The sequence below is a fragment of the Oreochromis niloticus genome, linkage group LG13, assembly GCF_001858045.2.
Source record: "Oreochromis niloticus isolate F11D_XX linkage group LG13, O_niloticus_UMD_NMBU, whole genome shotgun sequence".
Taxonomy (NCBI): Eukaryota; Metazoa; Chordata; class Actinopteri; order Cichliformes; family Cichlidae; genus Oreochromis; species Oreochromis niloticus.
Genome location: NC_031978.2, coordinates 29,084,057 through 29,106,233, shown reverse-complemented (window position 1 = coordinate 29,106,233; position 22,177 = coordinate 29,084,057). Strand labels below are relative to the sequence as shown.

The 22,177-nt window shown below is 39.9% G+C and overlaps 1 protein-coding gene across 1 annotated transcript in view; it reads left to right on the top strand.

Moving 5' to 3' along the window:
• The first annotated feature begins 1,154 nt into the window (after positions 1-1,154).
• Positions 1,155-22,177, top strand: part of b3gat2 (beta-1,3-glucuronyltransferase 2 (glucuronosyltransferase S)) — a 64,454-nt gene continuing 43,431 nt past the window's right edge. The window contains exon 1 of the mRNA XM_003452317.5: positions 1,155-2,219. Coding sequence (XP_003452365.1) covers positions 1,686-2,219 — 534 coding nt within the window. The 5' untranslated portion in view covers positions 1,155-1,685. The remainder of the gene's footprint in view (positions 2,220-22,177) is intronic.

Here is a 22,177-nt window from a genome sequence, read left to right as displayed (position 1 = left end):
ACGTTTAGTTAGTTTAAACAGTTTTGGGCCCAGCACTTAAATTTGTGGAATACAACAACATTTTTTATATGTACATATTGATATTCATCATCAAGGAAGTCACGATGAATGTGCTACTCATTTAATACCATGTATGTCTTCCTTTTTCATTAGTAATCTGTGATCCAGTCTAAAATGCTCTTTAAAATACATAAACAGCTCCATAGTTGTTCCCTGCCCTCCTTTGCATTTGACACTTCACTGCCAGGTGGTCCTATTTTATCCAAAGCCATACCAGTAATCACTCAATAAATAATATTTTTCTATGACAACAACAAGATTCTGCAAAAAGTCTTTGGTTTGACAAGTGGCAGAGCAGAAAATCTACTCCTGTACAAATGATCTCCATTTTTATTAAACGGAATGACTATTATTCCTTGGTGCCAAAGGGAAGGGAACATCAACACATCATCACAGTGTAGAGGCTGGAAGCATCATTAGATTAACCTTCTGGGTGTCCTGTGGTGAAATATGATCACTGGGCCTCTAATGACGGTCGCAATGAATAGCAGATCTATTACTTCCCCAAGCATCAACCGATACTGAAGCGATTAGCTGACAAACCCACTGACAGAATATCAATCAGGAAATATTTCATGACAGATTATGAACTGTCAGTGCGCTTCTAGAAGCTTATAAGATGTTACTATTACACTATTCATACTATTGCTATTCTGACGGGTTGTTTTTGTTTTTTAACGGTTAAAAAAAGATAAGAGATAAAGTCTGTTTTTTCTTCTTTATTTTTATTTTACATTTTATGCACTAAACGATCATTAAAGAAAATAGGTGGTAAATCGAAAGAATTTTATGAAGCCTCAAAATGTTCATTATGTCGACTTGTAAAATGATATTGTCTCTTTAACTCCTTCATGGTGTCCCGCGGGTCCACATATCAAGACCTTCTATTTTATCTTGGAGAAATTGGGCTTGACAAGCACAGCATGAGAAACACAGCCCGCGCGGTCTCTCTCTCCCGGTGTCTCAGTGTGAGCTGGGTTAATTCTCAGCGGACACTGAAGCGCACAAGGTCTCTCTCGCTCTCTCTCTCTCTCTCTCTCTCCCTCCCGAGGTTCCCTCCTCTATCCCGTTTCCCCTCCTCTGCACCTGCTCCTCCCCTCCCGCCTTATTATCCTCAGACTCAGAGCAGCGCTCCTTCGTCCTCACCAAGTGATGCTCCTCGTCTGCCCACATCACCTACATCACTGGTTTATCACAGCCCGCTCCAGGTACGGCTGCTCCGGCTCGTTTTTTTTTGTTTGTTTTTTTTTCTTTTCTCTACTGAAAACAAGCACTGAAGAACGAGTGATGGGAATTTAACCGGGCTTCCGTGAGCGAGAAAGAGAGCTGGAGGAGGGTAGGAGGACGAAGAAGCACGCAAGTCCCATCCGAGGGAAGAGGAGGGGGAAGAGGAGGAGTGGTGGGGCACTGGAGAGACGGTCCCGCCGGGACAGGGGGGAGAGCGGCGGATGGTTGTGTGCTTTACATAGTTTGAAATGGACTCAGCACGCTGCTGTGTGCGGTCGGGTTGTTGGGAATCAGCTCAGTGGATGTAAGGGGAGAGCTTCTTGGAGTTGCGGTCGGCCGTTCTTCGCCTTTCCGTTTGCGATGGAGTGAGAAAGACCGCGCGCACGGCAACTTTAGCCATGAAATCTGTGTTTTTCAGCCGTTTCTTCATCCTGCTGCCCTGGGTCCTCATCGTCATCATTATGATTGATATCGACAGTAAAAGGACGATCCGGGCTCCAGCAGCCGGTCGGACCGGCAGGGCGCAGCGGGCCGTCCGAACCGGCGCACCGGGGATTGGTGGCACTCAGAACCAGTCCGCCCTGCCGATTATCTACGCCATCACTCCCACTTACAGCCGTCCTGTGCAGAAAGCGGAGCTCACCCGACTGTCCCACGCCTTCCGTCAGGTGCCCCGCTTCCACTGGATCGTAGTGGAGGACTCGACTGCGCGCACGGAGCTGGTGGCGCGGTTCCTGGCCCGGTGCGGGGTGCCGTATACCCACCTACATGTGTTCACTCCCCGGAGGTTCAAGCGCGCCGGGATGCCACGCGCCACCGAACAGAGGAATGCGGCTCTGACTTGGCTCCGACAGCACCGGAGCAGGCGGGACTCCGGTGTGGTTTTCTTCGCAGATGATGACAACACGTACAGCCTGGAGCTGTTTGAGGAGGTAATGCGTTGCTTATGTTGTCACTTTGCGTCATGTTTATCTCTCATCACAAGAGTATCGTGAGCGTGGAGTGGGTCTGCAGATGTGTGGAGCAGCATCTCTGACTTTTCTCCACTAAAATCTGTCGTTTTACGTTTGCATGATAACAACATCCACACAGGTCTACCTCCGTAATACAAACTTTTAAATACTACGAAACTACTGCGTTACTTTGTCACCTGATATCTGTGTATTCTAGGTCTGATGTGAGCTCCTTTACTCAGTACATCTTCACGCTCAGGGTAAAAATCTTTGCGCCAATCTCTGAAAGGTCATAGGAATTCCCCCTAGTGGTGTTACTGCAAAGGAATTCAAGCATTCACAAATAGAAGTCCCCCAGTTGTCTGTGTCGGTTCTCAGTCATCCTTGGAAAGAAAAGCAACTTCAGTGAAGAAGCTTCTCGGATGAGAAACACCTTCAGGAAACTTAAAGAAGTCCAGTCGCTTTTCTTTCCAAGCTCTTTAAATCCTCCAGTTCTTCATGTTGACGGGATCCCACTGGGAAACACCCTGCCTGGGCTTCAGACCTCAGTCTTCCTCAGTCTTAGATAAAATGGTAAAACTGCTCTGGTTTTAAGTGATTGTGTCCACAATGAGAGAGACTTTACTAAATGATGAAAATGAATGAGATGAAAAGAAAGGAGTAAAGACAAGGATGGGAAGACAGAGTTGAGAAGAATGAATGGAGACTGTGGTGCTGCAGTCTTCTGTCTGTTAGCCCTGAATTAATTTAGTTAGCACTGGATTTTTTGGAGCTCTTTGAGAGTTATTTTGAATTTCAGGAAGGTGTACTTTTTTAATTACTTAGATGGATATCAACATTAAATATTTCATATAATCTCATGTAAAATGCTCTGAGGCAATATTTCCCCTAATAAGAGGCACTGAAAATCAAACTGCATTGACTAGATGTGGACTGCGAAGCAGACCTAATGATATGCCAGTATTGACCTTCTCGACTGGTAAACTGATACCTCCATACAGAACAACAGCTACATCCCAAAGTGTGCTGATGCATGACTGTTATTTGTATCTTTGTGAGTTTCTTTTAACAGGCATGCTTAAAGTGAAGCCTGGGTGTATTCCTTTAGCAAAGTGCGTAGGTAATGAAGACAAAAACAACAGAAGCATAATAAGCAACAAAACAGTCCTCTCATAAATGAGAGGCTGGAAGAATGCCTCTAATTGCCCCTCTCGCTGATTACTGCCCATCACTGATAACTGACTGCAAATCTAAAATTACTTTGGTTTTTTACCAGTAATGAAATTTTAGAAAGCAGAGCATTGTGAAGTAAATTCAGAATAGTGAAAATCAATGGAAGTGAAAATCACATATGGGTTTGTATATTGATTTTCTCTATCCGAACATTTCCTGGCACGCTGGAGAATTTAAAAAACAAATGTATGTTTACTCAGAAAGGCTTTTCCTGTATCCATCACTACCACTGCCCGTCACAATTTCCTAAAGCCCTTCATGTAGTTCTAAATTGTTTTTTTCTGTGGCAACCAGTCCAAGCTCCAAGAGCACACAGTTTACAGTGATGTCAAATATATTAAAAACAAACAAATATTCACATTTGAGATCCAAGCAACAGTTCATTTTAGCTCAATAAATTACTTAGTGAAGGTTAATAAATTATTAAAATATTTGCAGAGTAATTTTCGGTAATTTGTGTTAATTATTTACACCATACAGAATTTAAATAAAATGAATAAACAGAAAACAAACTATAACTGCAAACACATTGAGAAATATCCATATTTTGAAACAGTATATTGTTATAAGTGCAGAGGTCAGTCCTAATTAATTGAAATTCGAACCTGACTAATACTGATGCCAAAATTTGGTGGTTTAAAAACCCGATGTGCCACATGATATATACAGTATATATATGTGTGTGCGTGTGTGTGCGTGTATTTTTTATAGACAGGAAACATAACAGATTTCCCTAATATTTGTTATGTATACTTATTCACTTGTTCAGTTGCTCTGCCCATCTCTCTTGTAACAACTGATTGTTGTCTGTGGGAATCCAACTGTGTGTTCCAAACAGGGAAGTGGCAGAGTGTCCCCTGTGCAGAGTGTCCCCTAGTGGACAAGATATACAATGTCAACAGTCATAACATGACTGAAGGGTGTTTCTTCTTTATTATTTATTTTTTAATCTTTATTTATTGAAATTGTTCAAATGCCGATACAGTAGAGCAGCTAACATCTGCACATCAGGAATTACAGTTTAACTACTGATTCAAAGGGGACATATTTGCATACAGAGCAGCACTGAAAAGGCTGAAAGGCTAACATTGTAGATTAGAGGAACAAGGACAAGAGTGAGTGGTTGATCTAGTGGATTGTACCTGCCACACTCACAGTGCCAACACAGTCTTTAAACTGATGGACCTAACCAGCAGGTATGCAAAGGTTCAGGTACAGACTTATTTCAGAAGAACAGTGAGATGATTAGGCTTCCTGCTTTAGACGATTGTCCAAATAAGCTCACCATCCAAGACATAAACATAAAACACAAAACATAAACATTGTTTGAATATATAAATTGACCTAAGTCCATCACACATGCCCCCCCCCCCCGCTTATTTAGCTTCCCTGTACCTCATGTCCTAGTGTCATGTATGTTGTACAGACAAGCTTATGGTTCTTTGAAGCCTGACTCAGATATATTATCGCTTTGACATTTTCACACTAATTTTAGCATGCTCACATGTGCACAGATGTTTATGTTCCCTATATTAGTTGAAATAGAGTAAAAAGTTTGGATGTTTTAAGGCTTGACAAATGTATAGACATATTTTCTGAATTCCCTGTATTTGTCAGCTTGTCAGCACTACTTACAATTACCTTCTCCAGAGTTAAGCAAGTTTTCAACTTTTATGGAGAACCAAACAAATATGGATCACAAATCAGCCAAACATCATAATTCAAATTTAATGTAGAGGTCTTATATTGTCAGTGGAAATCCTGATAACTCAGCATTCAGGTCATCAAGAGGATTTTATGATTGGAAAGTTGTTAACATGGGAATCCATCCCATCTCCACCATTTAATCAGCCATAATCTGGTCACAAAGGGCCAATAAATCCAATACAGCAGAAGTAATTATTTACATTACTTAAGAGTGTAGAAATTCTACTATAACAACAATAACATGGTGACTTTAGAAAGCACTCCCCTCTGTTGCTTACTCAATGGTGGACTTAGGCAAAAATTAACACCATCCTGAGCCCAGAGTACCAAAGTGTAGCCTCCTCTGAGTCTCAGTCCTGGATTCGCTGACTTTGGCGGAGTGTAAAGGCCGTCCGTTTGATTTGTTGATAGCACATTGTCTTCTCTCTGTCCTCTTTCCTGTTTCATTTCCCAGTCCTCTGTGCAGTTAATGGCCTGTCACAGAGAGATAATAGGCTGTCATACAGCAGTAATAACCTGCAGAAACTGTCTGCAGCTTTAGACTGATGACAGTAACTTTGCTCAGTGGGTGGCAATTTCACATTAGGAAACCTTACATCATTTCAAGAACAAAAATGATTCATGCAAGTAAAACATTATTTCACTATAAACCTTCAGAAAAATATATCCACTGTGAGATTTTAATATTATGGTAGGCATGCTTTTGTAAATCTAGGTATTAAAGGGTGAATTTCGATGGTCTTAAGCATTTCATTATACAAGACAACCTTATGGCTAGAAAGCAATGTCTTCGTAGTGTTACTACACAAAAGTTATAGTCTTCATCTTATTTTATTTCCCCTGCAGTTATGTATGCTAATACTAAAACTGGATCATTGATCACTCGTCATCATCAATAGTTAATTTTACACACCTGCCTCATAGGGATAGATAGAAAATGGTCAGTCAGGGTGTATCTTGTAGTGTTCGAGGTACAGCTGCTCGTCACTGGGCCCTAAAGTACTGCTGTTGTATCCTTTGCAATTTTCTACAATTTAGAAAATGCTGTAAATAGTTTCTGATGTGTGTGATTCGTCAGAACGAAGGTGAACAGCACAAAAACAAAAATGGTATGTTCTGACAGCAAAGTGATAGGGGCATCGGCAATGATGACTAACACCTCACTGGGTTAAAAATGTGCTAAATTAGATACAGGGTGCCTATTGATGTATTGTATATCATTATTCATTCACTCAGTTGGAAATGAACTGTTTCAAATCTGCATCTGTCCTCACTGGTAACAGAAGGAAAGGATCATTTAAACCCATTCTTTGCTATGTGACATTGGGACTAACTTCTTTTTCCACCTTTCAAAAGGCAAACAGGGTTTTTGACAGGTAACAACTGGCCCTTTTTATTTTATCCCTACTTCTGAGCGTGTCTATGCTACATTTTTCATTGTTGTTGGTCAAATATTATCCACACATACACACTGATTGGGACGTCACTTTATTTTATGGTTATGTCTCCTGGTGGACAAACTATGTAATGGGCACATGTCTGGAATAAGCTAATATTTGGCTTGACCAATATAGGCGATTTATTAGCTGATCTTCTTATCAGCAGTGGCTGAGTGATTACAGTGAGCAGTTACCTTTCATTATAGATAAGTAAATATAAATAAGCCACGGAAGTAATGTACTATACTTAGAGTGGAGAAAATCCAAACTTAATGCATTTTTGAATGAACAGAACTAGACTGAAAAGTGAGAAAAAAGTAAAGTATTGCTGTTCTCCTGTCTTCCTTTAAGTATTCAAATTTAACAGCCTTTGCTAAAAATGACATTTTAAAAGCAAATAATGATTTTCATTGTATGACTTTGCGTATTAACCCACCCACTTATGCACCAGCTCCACAGAGTAGAGGTAATTTTAACATGGAGATGTGTACTTTTCCAAATCCTTCAAGCTGGTGTAAGCTGCAGTACAATTATGTAACTGATCATTTATATAATGTATGGTTACTGCTGGATATATTCAGGCTGAATGTTTAAACTTCATTCAGTTGAGATTAGCCTCTAAACGTAAACACTTTGCATGCGGCTAAAACAAAAGCCCCCTAACCCCCTTAACCTTCCATGTTAGTTCTTTAGCGAAACAAAAAATTACATATTCAGATAACCAAGGTGTAGCGTTCAGAAGGTTACGCACCAAAAACGACACGAAATTCAGAATTTTCCAGATGTGAACTTGCCATGTAACCTATATACATGCCAAACACTCTGCGTTTTTGTGAAAAATTTGTCCCCCAAAAACAGTGTGAACAAAATGGAGTCGATATCAAGCGATATCGACTCCCGTTTTTGATTTTACTAAACCAAAAACGGGAGAAACTGGGATTCTGGGTTCATCCCGTTCTCAATAAAAGGCAGCAGCAGGGAGAATTTCATGGTTTGATCCAGGAGTTGAAGCTGTTATCACGACCACTTTCGTACATATTTCACGATGTCAGTATGGCAGTTTGAGCTCTTGTTGGCAGAGTTGGGATCTGAGGAAAAGAGAAATCATTTCAGAGAGCCGATTGTGACACAACAAATGTTCTTCCATGCTGAACTCTTTGATTGTTTCACCGCTAGACAGCGTTGTGGTTGATGAGATGTGCTTATACACACCTGAAACATCTAAAAAAAACTCAAACTTGATAAAAAAAAAGAAGAAATGGCGCAAATTCTTCCTGCTTATTCTGCTTAATCCCCACAAAATATTTGCATGGATTTTATGTGTCTGGTGTATAAATGTGTAAATATTGGTTAGCATTGGGGTTGTCACTGATGACAACTTGGTTTAAGAGGCAAAAAATATGTCATTTCTGACCTACAGTTGTGCAGTTAACAAATGCGGAACTCCTGCTAGGGGGAAAATCAGCCTCATTGGGTGCTGATTAAATGAGAATAACTGTAGCCTCCTTTTTTAGGATACCAGCCTGGACAAACTGTTGCAGAGCAATGAGCAAAATGTGTTACCCCAAACCTGTTTTCCTCCCCCCTTATGAAAAATACATTGGTAAGAAGCAAATGTTTAACAGGCCTCCAAAGTGTTTCCCGTCTCTCTCCGGCATCACAGTCAGAGCGACAAGTCAGGTGGAAAAGCATACCATTAAGTCGAGTGCTAAAGGGTGTATTCTTCATTTCTGCACATTAGTCAGGCCTCAGTTTGGCACGGTTTATTATTTCACATGACACGTTCTGGCTCAGTCGCCTACCAGCACTCAATAGACTGGCAGAAAATGCAAGACTCTGCATTTAGTGCCTCCCATACAATTATGGCTTGATTGGCCCTTAACACACTCTGTTTCCTGTTGGTTTCTTCAGGTGATTTTGTATTTTTGCCCTTAGAAATCAGTGTGCTGTCGTCATGGGAACGTCCTCGTTTTAGACCATATTTCTTTAGTTTGAATCGAACAGGTTTTTGTCTTTAAAAGTATCAGAACTTTCAGGTAACTTCTCGTGAGGACAGACAAGCTTGTAAATTACACATAAACCTCATTTATACCCACCATAATGGAATTGTTACAGGGTCAGGAAATCTGTAAGCCGAAGTAAATGAGGATTCATTGATGGTTTGGGAGTTATTTTAGGAAACTAGTATGTCCCATTACACAATGGAAGGATCTCTCTGGTTGAGGGAAAATCAAGAGGGGCCAAGGGGATTTTAATTTGGCTATCCATTAATGAGAAGTAGCACTGTACTGCACTCAACAAATTGATATGTGAGATCTGGGATTGCACTGACATTGCTAAAAGGATGTCCAATCATAGGATCAGCTTGGTTTTAAGTCCTACGTTGTTCTTTGGAAATTTCCTCTTGATTCATGAAGTAATCAGTTTAATGTTAAATGTTTCCTCTGTGATAAGCTTTCTGCGTTTTTTGTAGGATTTATCTAGAGCCTTGGAAATAAGACTGGCAGAGGTACAGACCAGAAATCTAGATAATATGATCTAGCCTTGTTGATGATGTAAACCCAAATCCTGTGTTTTAGTCGACAACAGAAAGAACTTTCATTTTAAAAAGGTGTTGAGGTTTACCAAATCTGTATTATCCTTTAGAAGCACGCTCGTAATATTAATATGTAAATTGTTCATTTAAACATACCAATAAATCCAGTATTTCAAGCCTAACTCCTTCTTTCTCTGGGTGAGTTTCTTGGCGCACAGACCGTCAGCCTTAGCTGCGTAACAAGCAATCAGGAAAATTAAGCTGTGCCATTTATTTTTTTTCTCCACTCTCCATTCCTGAAAAGCTGACTCTGGGGATGGAGGCTTTTTCAGCTGACGGCAGCATGGCAGAGCTGTTTGATTCAGCTGCAGCAACCTGTCAGCCAAGCAAGACTTTCGTCAGACCTGTTTTGAATAATTGAACTCCCCCGGCCCTGAGAGCTCCATAGCATTCACAGCAACTATTTTCGGGAGCAGCTACTGTAGGAAACAGTGCTGAAGTGTGACTCAGGAACACCTTTCTTGGATGGTTCCACACTTGGGTTTAGTAGTTGTGAAAGCTTCACGGATGAGGATGGAAGATTTTTTGAATTTTGAATCAGATGGTTCATTCTCTAAATACTTTTAATTTATTTGAAAACTCATCTTTAAATGATTCCAGATTTTCTTTATACTTTGATGTGGTGTTTGTTTTTCCTTCTCTCACATGTTTTACATCCCACTGGGGAGTCGGTTTGATGGTCAGTAATGCTGTTTTCACTGGAAGCATCCCAAAGACACACATATATAAACATCCAATATATCTGATCACACAGCAGACTCCAGCCTGAGAGCGGCAAGCTGATGAGGAGGCAGCACAAAGAGAAACTGGTGGGATAAAGGAACCAGAGGGAAATGGGAAATTCAATTTCCTCTAACCCATATGAGCAATTATCATAATTACATAGTGTAGTGGGAGAAGCGAGGGGTGGCAGGGTTGTAATGTCAGGGAAGTGAAGCAGAAAGGAGACAAACCCTGCAGAGAGAAATTGTCCGTGGTAGGGTCGGTGAGAGGATAAGGAGGGTGGAGGGAGGAAGGTGGTGGAAAAGCTGAAGGCTTTTAAGGGCCAATGTAAATGTAAAAAAAGTGTTATGCACCAGCTCTCTGCTTATTTCCACTGCCTTTTTTTATCTGAATTGTCAGTTTGACGAAACACCCTCCCCGGTCTCTCTACTCCCTCATCAAATCTCCTGCATTCCCTTATTCACCAGTGTGTGTAACAATGACTGGGATGCAACCACGCCGAACAGAAGCTGTTTTATTTGGAGATAAATACTTTTCAGTGATTTCATAGTTTCATCATAGATTAGATTTCATCATATGTCTACTGGTAATATTGTATAATGTCTCAGAAATATTGAAATTGAATTTTGGTTAGCAAAGACTGATGTGATGTTTTTTTAGCACCTGTATCTGAGGATGTTGGTAACGTGGGATGTTTGATGATGCGTTGCATTGTTGCAGTCATGGAGGTTCGTGGATAATTTTATCTGCTAATTCAACATATTGATCACTGGCTTCTATCCTTCCCTCAGGATGTGTTCAACATTAGAAGGAGCTTTAAAGGACATAGTCCAACCTTTTGGAAAGTAGGCTTATTTGCATTCTTTCAGAGAAACATCCGTCTGATCTATTTGTGTTAACACTAACATGGAGCTCTGTCGCCAGTATTGAGTTGCATCAGGAGTTCTTAAATCTTTTAGTAACTCTTACTTACTCTTAAAATTTTCAGTCTTTCTTGAAATTTCAGTAACTACCCACTAGTTTTAAACTCAGTAATTTACTAAATGAGGTTTTTCCATTAAAGTGCGTAAAACTGTCCAGTCAAATTAATAAACTGTGTAAACAAGAATGAAGTCACTGTGGTATCACAAGGTACAGCAGACTTGAAATATCACCGTTTCAGAAACTCATTAAACATGTCATCTGTGAATATGGTGTTTCCTTCCTTTATGTTCACAGATAATGAAAAAAAGTAGCAGTAAACATACAGCGTAACGTAGTGCATAGTGCAACCTGACACCCTCACAGATACTGTCCCACCTGTCACTGCCGGGAAGGTCGGTATGTTTGTGGAGCGGACCCAAATGCAGACAACACGAGGGACAGAACTGAAGTTAGCAAAAAATAAGGCTTTATTATGGCTGTTAAAGAAAACGTAGGAAATAATGGTGAAAACTAACTATGACCTAAACTGGTGAAGCTAAAGCTAGCCGTGAAAAAATGTAAACATGAACATGAACCTGGAAAACCCGAAACTTGAAACGATGACATGAATTCCACGAAACGAGGTAGACGAATGACCTGAACCGAACAAAGGAGGACACAGGACTTAAATACACAGAAGGGTAATGAGGGAAATGAAAACACCTGGGGAAACACAGCTGACAGAAATGAGCATGATGCCACAGGGGAAGCAAAACGAAACACACTAAACATGGAAACACAAGACTTTCCAAATAAAACAGGAAACATGGAGAGACATAAACCGGGACATACAAGCTTGGTACGAAAAACAGAAAGAGGTAATGAGGAGAATGAGAGGGGGAAAGCATGTGAGAGAAAGGGAGAAGACAACACAGCGGACACGGGAAGAGGGAACGAGACATGATGGGCATACATGGACACACATGACAGACAGGGGAGACGAGACACCTAGCTGAGACAATATGGAAACAAATATAACTACACATATACAATAAAAGCAAAAAATAACTAATACTAACTAGTAGAAACTAAACATTCCAAACATTCCAAACACAAAGAACTCCAAAAAAATCACAACCTCATCACAACCTCAACCTCACAACCCCGTGAGGTTGACCCCCTGACACCACCAGTTCATCAGCAGTCTGATATTATCGGCTGATATTAGCTGTATGCTGATCTGTTGGTATTTCTAATAATCATAAAGAATTTTTTATGCAGTCTATGCCAACAAATTCAAGTTGGAATTTGATTTGCTTAGTATGCAGTGAAGATAGAGCAAGGCTTCCACAAAAAAGAGAAAAGAAATAAAATAAAGAAAGAAAGTTGCCTCTAAGCAAAGTATCTGGCTATTAAACTTATACAACAAAAGAAATGTAAAAAAAAAAGAAAATTTTTTTTCAACTATTTGTCAGCTTAAAATCAATATAGAAGCATCTTCAACTATCAAGGTATCTGTGGTCTTAAAGAAATTTCCTCAAGAATGGGCCTCTATGGTATTGTAAAGGTATTATTATATATTATTAGGGTTTAGATAACTTAATGGGAAATCTCCTGTGCTCCTGTTCCTGCTCTTTATTCTATGAATTTCAAATTCATACCCTGACTCGGTTATTTTTAATCTGGTAATCCAGATGAATAAATATTCATCCAACGCTGCTTATCCAGATTCAAGTTGTGCTTATTCATTATTTAATGATAAAGAGGGTAATTACGGTTAGATGCTACTTGGAAGTACTGATGAAAATAAGATATTGAAGTTAATAAACTTGTGACTCAAATTCATGTATGTGGATTAAAAAAACAGTTCCTGACAATTTATCCCTAGTTTTCAAATAAATCTTTAGTTGGTGCACACTTGGCCTGTTACCCTTCTCCACTCCTTTCTTTCTTTAGATCGTGTTCTTTTTATCCCAGGCCTGCTCACTTGATACTGATCATGAACACAAATGTTGGATGGTGCACGTTGTCACTTTGGCTAAAGCTTCAGTTCTGCCTGTAATTCTGCAGGCTAATGGTACATTCACACCAGACACAAAGGGAAGTTATTGAGCAGTGCGAAAGTCTTTGCCATGAGGCGAGTTCACACTGAACAGCGCAAACAGAGGCCAGTACACATTCATTCAACCGAAAATATTTCCACTTCAGGGAAAAATCTGTGTCATGCTATGTATGCTGTGCATTCTCTGATAGTCTCTGCATTCTGATGCAAACGACTAGCAGCAGTGGCGGACGAGCTTATTGACGCTGTTTGAAGGCAGCTGGAGTCGTGTGTTCAACTTTAGTTTTACATAGAGACAGGAAAAAAGAGGGAAGGAATGCAAAATTGTAGGAATTCATATGAAGTTGTGAAAATATATTCTTGTAACTTTGGTGACTTTTGTTTCTATCTGTTGGTTGAACTGTTTGCTGTGAACAAGGGGCAAATATTTGTGTTTCCAATGCAAGTAACAAGGGGAAACACACCATTAGTCACTAATTGATGACTTAAGGCTTAACAAACAACTACGTATAAGGTGTTAGAGATTCCTGTTTCCTCCTGTGTTACATGTTAAACTTATGTGAACACTGTCACACAGATTGCCTTCCAGTGTTAACGACATGGTGTAATTTAACCAGTGTGTTTATCCATTAGCCAGGCAGCTCAAAATGCCTTCTGTAGAATGAGAAATGATGGCTTTGAGAGTCCCAAATAGGAGGTAATATATCTTTGTTTCTTACACTCTGACAAGTGAAAATATTTTCTGTCTTTCATTTTATTATAGAATAATATTAAAGGTAGAGTAAGTAAACTTTTGAGGTTATTTAATAGAAAAAAATTACAATGATTAGTGTGTAATTCTGTTGCGCCACCTTGATTACAGTGGCCAGGATGGACATTACTGTTCTACCTATTCATGTTTTATGTATGTGGCTAGAGACTGGCCACATACGTAATATGCCTTATAACTTACTTGTAATTTAAAGATCACAAATACCACTTCCAGCTGTATATGAGCGTTTAACATTTCTACACGTATATTTTCATGATGACGTTCTCATTATGGCTTTTTCCTCCACCACTGCTCTCTTTCCTCCCTAATGTCCACCTCATCCTCGTCCTCCTCACCTCAAGCCTCATCTCTCAAAATGAAGTCAGGTCTCTAACACTTGCAAACGTGCACAAACATGCTTATCCCCAATATTGTTGCAGTTACTTATCATCAGCAGATTAAGCTGATTAAACATGCGACCCCTCTGGACAGCTGACAATGAGACAGCTAAGCAACAACAACAGCTGGTTATAAGCTAACATTACGCCGGATAATATTAGGCTCGGGTGTCTGAGTGAATGAGAGTTCATTTGCTAAGGATCCGAGTCCAACAATGTTAGATCCGCTTCAAAAAAAAGTTCTCATTCAGTAACAAAATAGTCTTAAAAAAAATCAATAGTTTTTGTTGTGTGGGCTGATAATTTTGTCTTTGTTTCTGGATTGATTTAACCAGGATGAACAATTTCATAAAAACAAATATGCCGTTCATTACAGATGTGACGGATTGTTAACTGAATAGTAACTGGGAAGGACAGTGGATGATCTAGAGAGTCAATGAGATATAATGCAGATTAGGAAACAGGAAGCATTCAAACACTTACTGGTATTCAGTCAACTGAGGAGGAAACTTTGTCCCAGCTCTAGAATAATTATAAACAATTGTTAAGTTATATCAATATGAATTAAAACAAGTACACTCAAAGGGTGCAACGGCAATACTGTATTACAACATGCTGACGTCAGCCTGTTATAGCATCAGTATAACATTGTAGGACATCATATAGAACAAAATGTGTGTTGTGCAGCTCTCCCCGAGCCCTTTCCTATGATATATTGCTCGATATAGTTTCTTGGAATTTTCTTCCTGTCAACTTTGACCTTGGGTGCTAACAATGAAGGTCAAGGTCAGATACAAACATATTTGGTGTGATCTGGACCAGATTTTGATCAAAATTAAATCAGCTCGAGCTGTTATTGGTATCTACCATCACACAAAATTTGAAAATGATATCTTGAATCCTGTGGATGCTAGACTGCTAACAGACAAACCAACAAGCAAACAGCATTGATGACATACTTCCTCCCTTCGGGGGGGAATAAAACCACTGGATTTACCATATTTTCCTTGCACACAGATTTATGTTGTGTATACAGCAAATATACACTTACTCTGATGCATTTGCATTTGACAGCATATGTAGAGAGGTACGAATATTCTACTTTACGCACACACACCTTCAGCTCATCAGTTTTTGCCACATAAACCCATAAAGCATTGAACCTGCACACATATCATGCACCACTGCATCAGTTTCATAGCCCATATTCAGCCCCTCTAATTCGAGTCATTCATTTTCTCCCACCTCATTTCTCCCCCTCCCTTTTCTCCGATTGCCTCTGCCGTGCATATTAATAACACGCAGATAAAAATACGCTTGATTAAAATCGCAGCCGGCCCAACCACTCGTCGCTGCGCGTAAACAACACAATGACGGCTTGCTCCCTCCGGGCCAGGAGGCAGGAAACGAGAACATCCATAATGGATTTCATATACTTCATCATCCAGAGTCTCTTTGTGTGTACACACAATTCACTTCTCACCTATTTGTTTGCAGCAAGGGGAGTCAGAGTTGATTACCCAACCAAGCTCTGGTGCTCCCAGACAGAGTGTCCTGGCTGCAAGTCAAATGAAATGTGATTCTTCTCAGCACTGGATGTTTTACCCCCAGCTTTTCTTTTGTTTACTTGTAAATAGCATGCGTTTACTGACTGAGCTGGCGCCGCTGTAATTTGTCAGGACTTACAGGTTGTCGAGCGCTCGGCTGCATCTGAAATTATTTTTCATGTGATGAATTATTTGTTATCCCAGCGCGGCGTCTGCCCTCTGGTGAAGATATTCATGTTGATAATGAGACAGGAGCTTTCTTAACGCCTGACAGTGTCCGCCTGCGGGCTCCACTATACGGCCTGAACTGATGCAGGATATAGAACGAAGGCCTTCACAGATCTATCAGTGAAGCAAAGAGAGTGTGGAGAGTCAGAGCTTGTCACCAAGTGTTCTCAGACGGAGGGGATGTAATGTCATTTTCCTTGAGTCATTTGCTTTTTTTCCTCAATTCTACGCCCATATCTGTATTTGTACACATAGATTTATTTTTCTCCATGAGAGTATTAGATTGCACACCTGCAGGCCTGAACTAAAAGTCAGGTGACAACCAACTCAATAATAATACCAGCGATTCATGGCTGGACCCACTTGACTCTTGATTTCCATGCGGGGCTGAGGTCCACCACGTCATCTAGAATCCGAAACACAATGGTTATTTATCCTGAGGGCTTTCTTGTAGATTATAGGGGAAGTCTTATCACTTAGTTTCTACTTAGAGTAAATACAGTCAACTAAGGGTAAAAATTGGTCCAGAAAGACAACTGCACCTCAAAGAAAGTGTTGGTCAGAAAACTGGAAGGATTCCACCAGTGGCTGCTTTCCACAGTCAGCTGAGGAGGAAAGTTTTGCTACATGACCCTTAGGTCATTTAGCCAGACAATATTTCTCAAGAATCAATCAACCGAGGCAACCAACCTCTATAAGATTAGATTTAGAACTTGGGTTATCTTACCCATCCATTTCTTATCCATTTGAGGTCCAAGTAATCATTGACCCAACCCTAACCCCGTAACCCAGACACTAGGCAGTCAGAATAAGTCGAATTTTAAAAGCTAGATTTTTTCCCAAAGTCTTGAAAATCAGGGAACAAGAAAGAGAAAACCATTTACCTTTTATTCTAAAACCAAACTTTTGGTTGATGTCTTTTTATTCTTTTTGAGGAAATTTTCATCTTCTTGAAACAGCAAATGAAAAAAAAACCTTTAAGAGAAAACTTATGATACTGGAAATGACTTCATTTCAAAGGTGACTGCCACACACATACTGAACATACTAAAACCAAGAAAGCATCATTCCATCCATCCATCCATCCATCCGTCCATCCATCCATCCGTCCATCCGTCCATCCATCCATCCATCCATCCATCCATCCATCCATCCATCCGTCCATCCATCCGTCCGTCCATCCATCCATCCATCCGTCCATCCATCCATCCATCCATTCTTTCTGTTCTGTTTATCTAATTTAGGGTTGCTGAAAGCATCTGATCTAATGTTGCTTGCACTTTTTGTTTTACATCAGCGGTAATAATGTATTTGAGATGAAGATGATTTCTGTAAATCCCCATGCACATTCAGTGAACATCATGCATATATGTGTGCTGGTTCAGTGGAGAAGATGTCAAATGTGGAAAGCTGTTCAGCAGTAGAAAAAAATAGTTTCAAGATTACAGGATGCATGAGGGCTGCATTACATTATATTACTTTTTAAGTAAGTTTAACCTTTGATTCTTGTTTGAAGATGTGCTGCACCTCTCAATTGTTAATAAAAGATCTTTTGTTATCTCCATATAATAGCTTGTAAGGCAGTGAGCTATATACACTATTAAGGCAGAAAATATAGTTAGACAGACTTTATTTAACAGGACAAATCCTTCTATCCAGCATTTCTAGTTTGTTTTCTACAAAGTGAGTTCCCCTTCTCTTCTTAGTCTATGCTCACCTGTCAGCTTTGACAGAAACATCTGTATTTGCAACCAGTTCTCATTTCCACAGGTCAAATGTTCCTGTTTTGTCAGAGCCACTGTCTCCCTGGGAAACACACAACCTCTCCTTTAGGCTGCTGGAATAGCTCCAGTTTCCTGACCTGCTTTTGAACTTTGTCCTCCTTAAGAAAAGCCTCTTTAAATATGCCACAGAAGCCAACAACACATAAAATATAAATATGAAGAAAGAAAAAGTGTCTGACTGAGAGCTGTGAGAAATCTGTTGCCTTATTCCTGCTTGTTATTTTCAAGTCAATCCAAAGTAACCCTCATGTCACTGGGAAATTAACTACTGCTCCCAGTGGGCAGCCAGCCACTGTTAACATGTTACTGCCTCCTCCACTGGCAGTTACAGCCTCTCAATGTACATTTTCAGCTGTGAGCCTTCCTGCCGATCAGTGAGCTGTCCATGGTGCTGAAACACAAACCGTGTTCTTCATTCCTCTGGGAACTTCCATTACAGAGCCAGAAAAGTTGATGTTGTTATGAAACAACAACTGAAAATGATTTGTTTGTGAGGGTGAAGTGTTCAATGCCATCGTAGAGGTGAGAGAATTCTTGGTAAATAAAGGAGATTGTTGTGGTTGAATGGATTTGAAATGGAGCCTCCTTTAGGGCTGGTGCAGAGCTGTAGAACAAGTTAGGATGATACGTACAACTGAATTCCCTCAGTAAGGTTAAAAAATTGTTCTGATAGGTTTTAGGAAAAGCATGGATGTTTTTCAGTGTGTACTGTCTCAAGACCGGCTGAAACAATAACACAGGGAGGAGATTTGACTCCATCTAAGGTCACTTTGTTCCCACAAACCAACACACGGCTGAATTTGTGGGCCAGCCCAGTGTGTTATTTAGGACTGTCACAAAATGAGATTTTCACTGTGCTGTTAATCTATTTAAGCTAAAACTTAAATGGTGTTTAAGGTGATAGTTGACTCAGTCTAAAGTTGACTAAAATGAAGCGTGTAAAAGTTTGAGAGTTGCTTCACATGGTTTAGAATCAAAACACAAGAATCACAGCTTTTATGGCATTTTCATGAGAAACAGGGAGCATGGGAGCTAGCATGTCTAAGTAAGCTCGTCCCACTTTTCAGCACAACTTAAATAGTTCTGATTGGACCTCTGCCAGAAAGCAAAGGTCACTGAGAAAAACGAAAATCACTGGTCAACAAAATTAATACAAAATCTGTACAATAAGAACAATTACATCTTTTTTAGGATGTTAGATGTTCTGGTTTAAATAATTTAATTGTTAATTGTCATAGTTTTCTTCATTGGTAGGAGGCATTTAGGAACTTCCAAAAGACAAAGTGTGTTTGCCATGTTGGTCTAAGATGAAATCATCCAGAATATAAATGCCACAAATTTGGAACCAGCAGTCAGTCGTATCTAATCTGAGCTCACCACAGTGAGATTACTCCTGTTGACAGAGAAAGAGTGAGCCAGCAAAGGTATCAAATACAAACAAAACAAACTGGCAAACAAGTGTTTGTGTTTTTGATTGAACTGCTCCTTGGCTCCACTTTTTTTTCAGCATTTCACTCGTCTTCATTCTCACCCTCTCCTCCACCTTTCCTTCCATCATCCTTTGCCTCATACTAATGTAGAGAAGCAGAGAGACACTGTTTGATACGACTGCTGAACGCGTGACTCGTCAGGGCCAAAGATGTTCCCAGAGCGTTCAAATGTAAAGCAAAGGAATCTCGACCAAGCACATCGATGTGTGGCGCTGGTGCTGAGATTGGCCTCACATTTCATTATTACAGAAGACAGCAGGGTGTCTGTTATTCAGACTGGATGGTCCTGGGAGGCACTTTTTTATTCATACACAAGCTTGTGATTTTTAAAAGATTTTGATAATGTGTGCTGGCTTCTGTGTACAAATATACAGTATCAACATCAATATTGAATATATTGTGCTATACTATACTGTACTATAGTACTATACTGGGATCCCCCATTATTTAAAATCTGTTCAGGTGAAAGAAAGTGATTTGCCCGGCACTGGAAAGGAAAACTCTTAGTCTGCTTTCTTTAAACAGTACAGTTGGTTCATCGACACAAGAAAGGTGAGTAAAGGTGTGGACAGAGAGCATGTACGGTCCACACAGAGATGTTTCAGCTGAAGGTTTGCCGTTCTAATCTAGAAAAAAAATGATTTTGTGTCCACAAGCTTCGCTGTATGCTCTTGTAGCAACCTTTATTGTTTTCCTTCCCCACTTCAGCCCCTGTGGGGGACGTGTGGAGCTTGTTCGTGATTTCAAACCTGATCATAAGGGTGAGGTCTGCGGTTTCTGGCTTTCTGACAGAGTTGTTTGTGTTCTCCGGTTCTCACAGGATAGCTCACTCTGGGAGTGACACAGTACAAGACTAAAAACAGCCTTTGTAATTCTTCTGTTTGTTGTCATTCTTTATCCAACATCATCATTTTGCTGCGGTCTGCTGTAATGAATAGACTCTATTGATTTCATAAAGCCGAATGCCAGAACGTGTGTATTCTTTCCTTCCTAGTGTACAAACTATTTGCACATTGCTTTGAAAATATGGATTTATTCACCTTCCAGTGGAAAACACACATTAAAAAGCATGCATACTCACTGATATACGCATTCCCTACATTCCCTACATTCCCTAAAATAGAAGCCCTTCTGTGCAGAGGATTACATTCAGTGTTTTATAGATATTTTTCTTTGAGTCAATGCTCTCAAAGGATTGCTGCACTGTTGGTGAGTCTTTAAGCCGTTGAGTGAAACAGGACTTCAGCACAACAATTTTCCCAGATAAATATATGATATCTCTGAACAATAAGAACTCGAAATAGGAACAAAGTGCTTTTGTTAGTATTAAAAATTAAGAGATGACAGGAGACTGTTTCATAAAAGATGGAATGAGCTTTCTCTGGTTTACTCCTAAATTGGCAGTAAGCTTGATGCATTTAGGCAATAAAGGACTGAATGCAGAGCTGCAGTTAGAGCTGCCAAGTGAGACACCTTAGAAGTTCCTGTATGACAGTCTGTATATGAAGTCTAACAGCTGTTCATCGTTAATTTTAGAAGATGTGGTCAGATGTGTTGAAGACACACTGGACTGCCCCATATCGAACCTGCTAACACTTTTTCTGTGCCCAAACCTCTGCTGCATCGGCTCCTGTGTATGTTTTTCGTTCATTGTGCTGCACTGCTATGTGTCTTGACGTTTCAGTACTCCACATCAGAGTTCAAAAAATACTCACTTGTCGTTATTGTCATTTCGATTTTGTTATGGAAAATGACCACATAAGCATACAAGTGCTGACTGCAAATAAACTACTAACTTGGTGTGTCTTAACAGACACATAGTTGCGTGCAATTTTGTGTTTTTCCATCCATATGGCAGGATTTGTCTTTGCCAATGGGGCACTTGCAGGTGCTTTAGTTTACTGACTGACCCTCAACAAGGTCTTGCTCGTTCTCCAGCCCGCTGTCTCCCTGGAGCGTCAATTAGCACCGTCAAATCTGCTGCTGTGGCTCACTTACAGACACACTTTCCTTTGACATCTGGTTTCTGACGCACTGGTTTTTAGCACTAGTGCTGTCCACAAGCAGAGCGACTGCTGACAAAAAGCACGTTAACCCAGGAAAACCCACATCTTCGTAAACCTAAGCAAGTAGTTTTGAATCTAACCAAAAATGTTTCAGCAACTAAACCAAACTGAGTTGTGATTTAAATTGAAAGTAAAAATACTGAGCTATCCCTCAGCCTCCTAGCACATACACGCATTTATCAAATCCTGCTCTTATATCGGCAACTCACATTAAGAAAGAAATCAACCTGGAGCAAATAGTTGAAATATACAATAATTGTCAATAATGTACTGTTCAGTGTATGATATCAGGATGGTCCCTGTGACTTTATTATTATTATTACTAGCTAAAAATATTTTTAATATAGACTATTCTAAAAGTAAGATGGCCTTGCAGTCACATTGAGCCCAGTCTAATGGTCGAGGTTGAACATTGCCTATACACAAGTACTGCTGATACTACTACTGCTCAAAGAGTGTTTGTAATGTTACTAAAACTTTTGAAAGACTGCAGACTCACTGCATCAGTTTAGTTTGCTGACTGTTGCTAATGTAAGCACGGCCAGCACCAGCAGTCTGTTTCCCTGCAGATGATTGTGCACACCTGTGCACAATGTATTCATGCATTATGAAAATATGCATTTAACCAATATTTCTGATGCTAACCAGTGGGAGCAGCAGTGTTTACTCTTCTACTAGACAGCAACAGAAAGGAGGAAACAGTTTAGGCAGACGCTAATAATGATCTTCCTCTTGACTTACTGTACATGTAAAGAGGTGATGGAAGTCAAAGAGATTAATTTGGTCAATTGTGATGATGTATTTTAAAGGAGATGGATGTTTTTTTCTGTTTTTTAAGTTTTCTGTTATAATAACTTACGTGATTTATGCAAGACACCCTGACTCGTGTAGCACGCCAGGACCACTTCTCATAATTATTTGACCTAACTAATCTGATGAGTGCATCAAGTTCTTAAATAACTGGAATTTGCATCTTACACGATATAAGATATTAAATTTACATTTAGAGG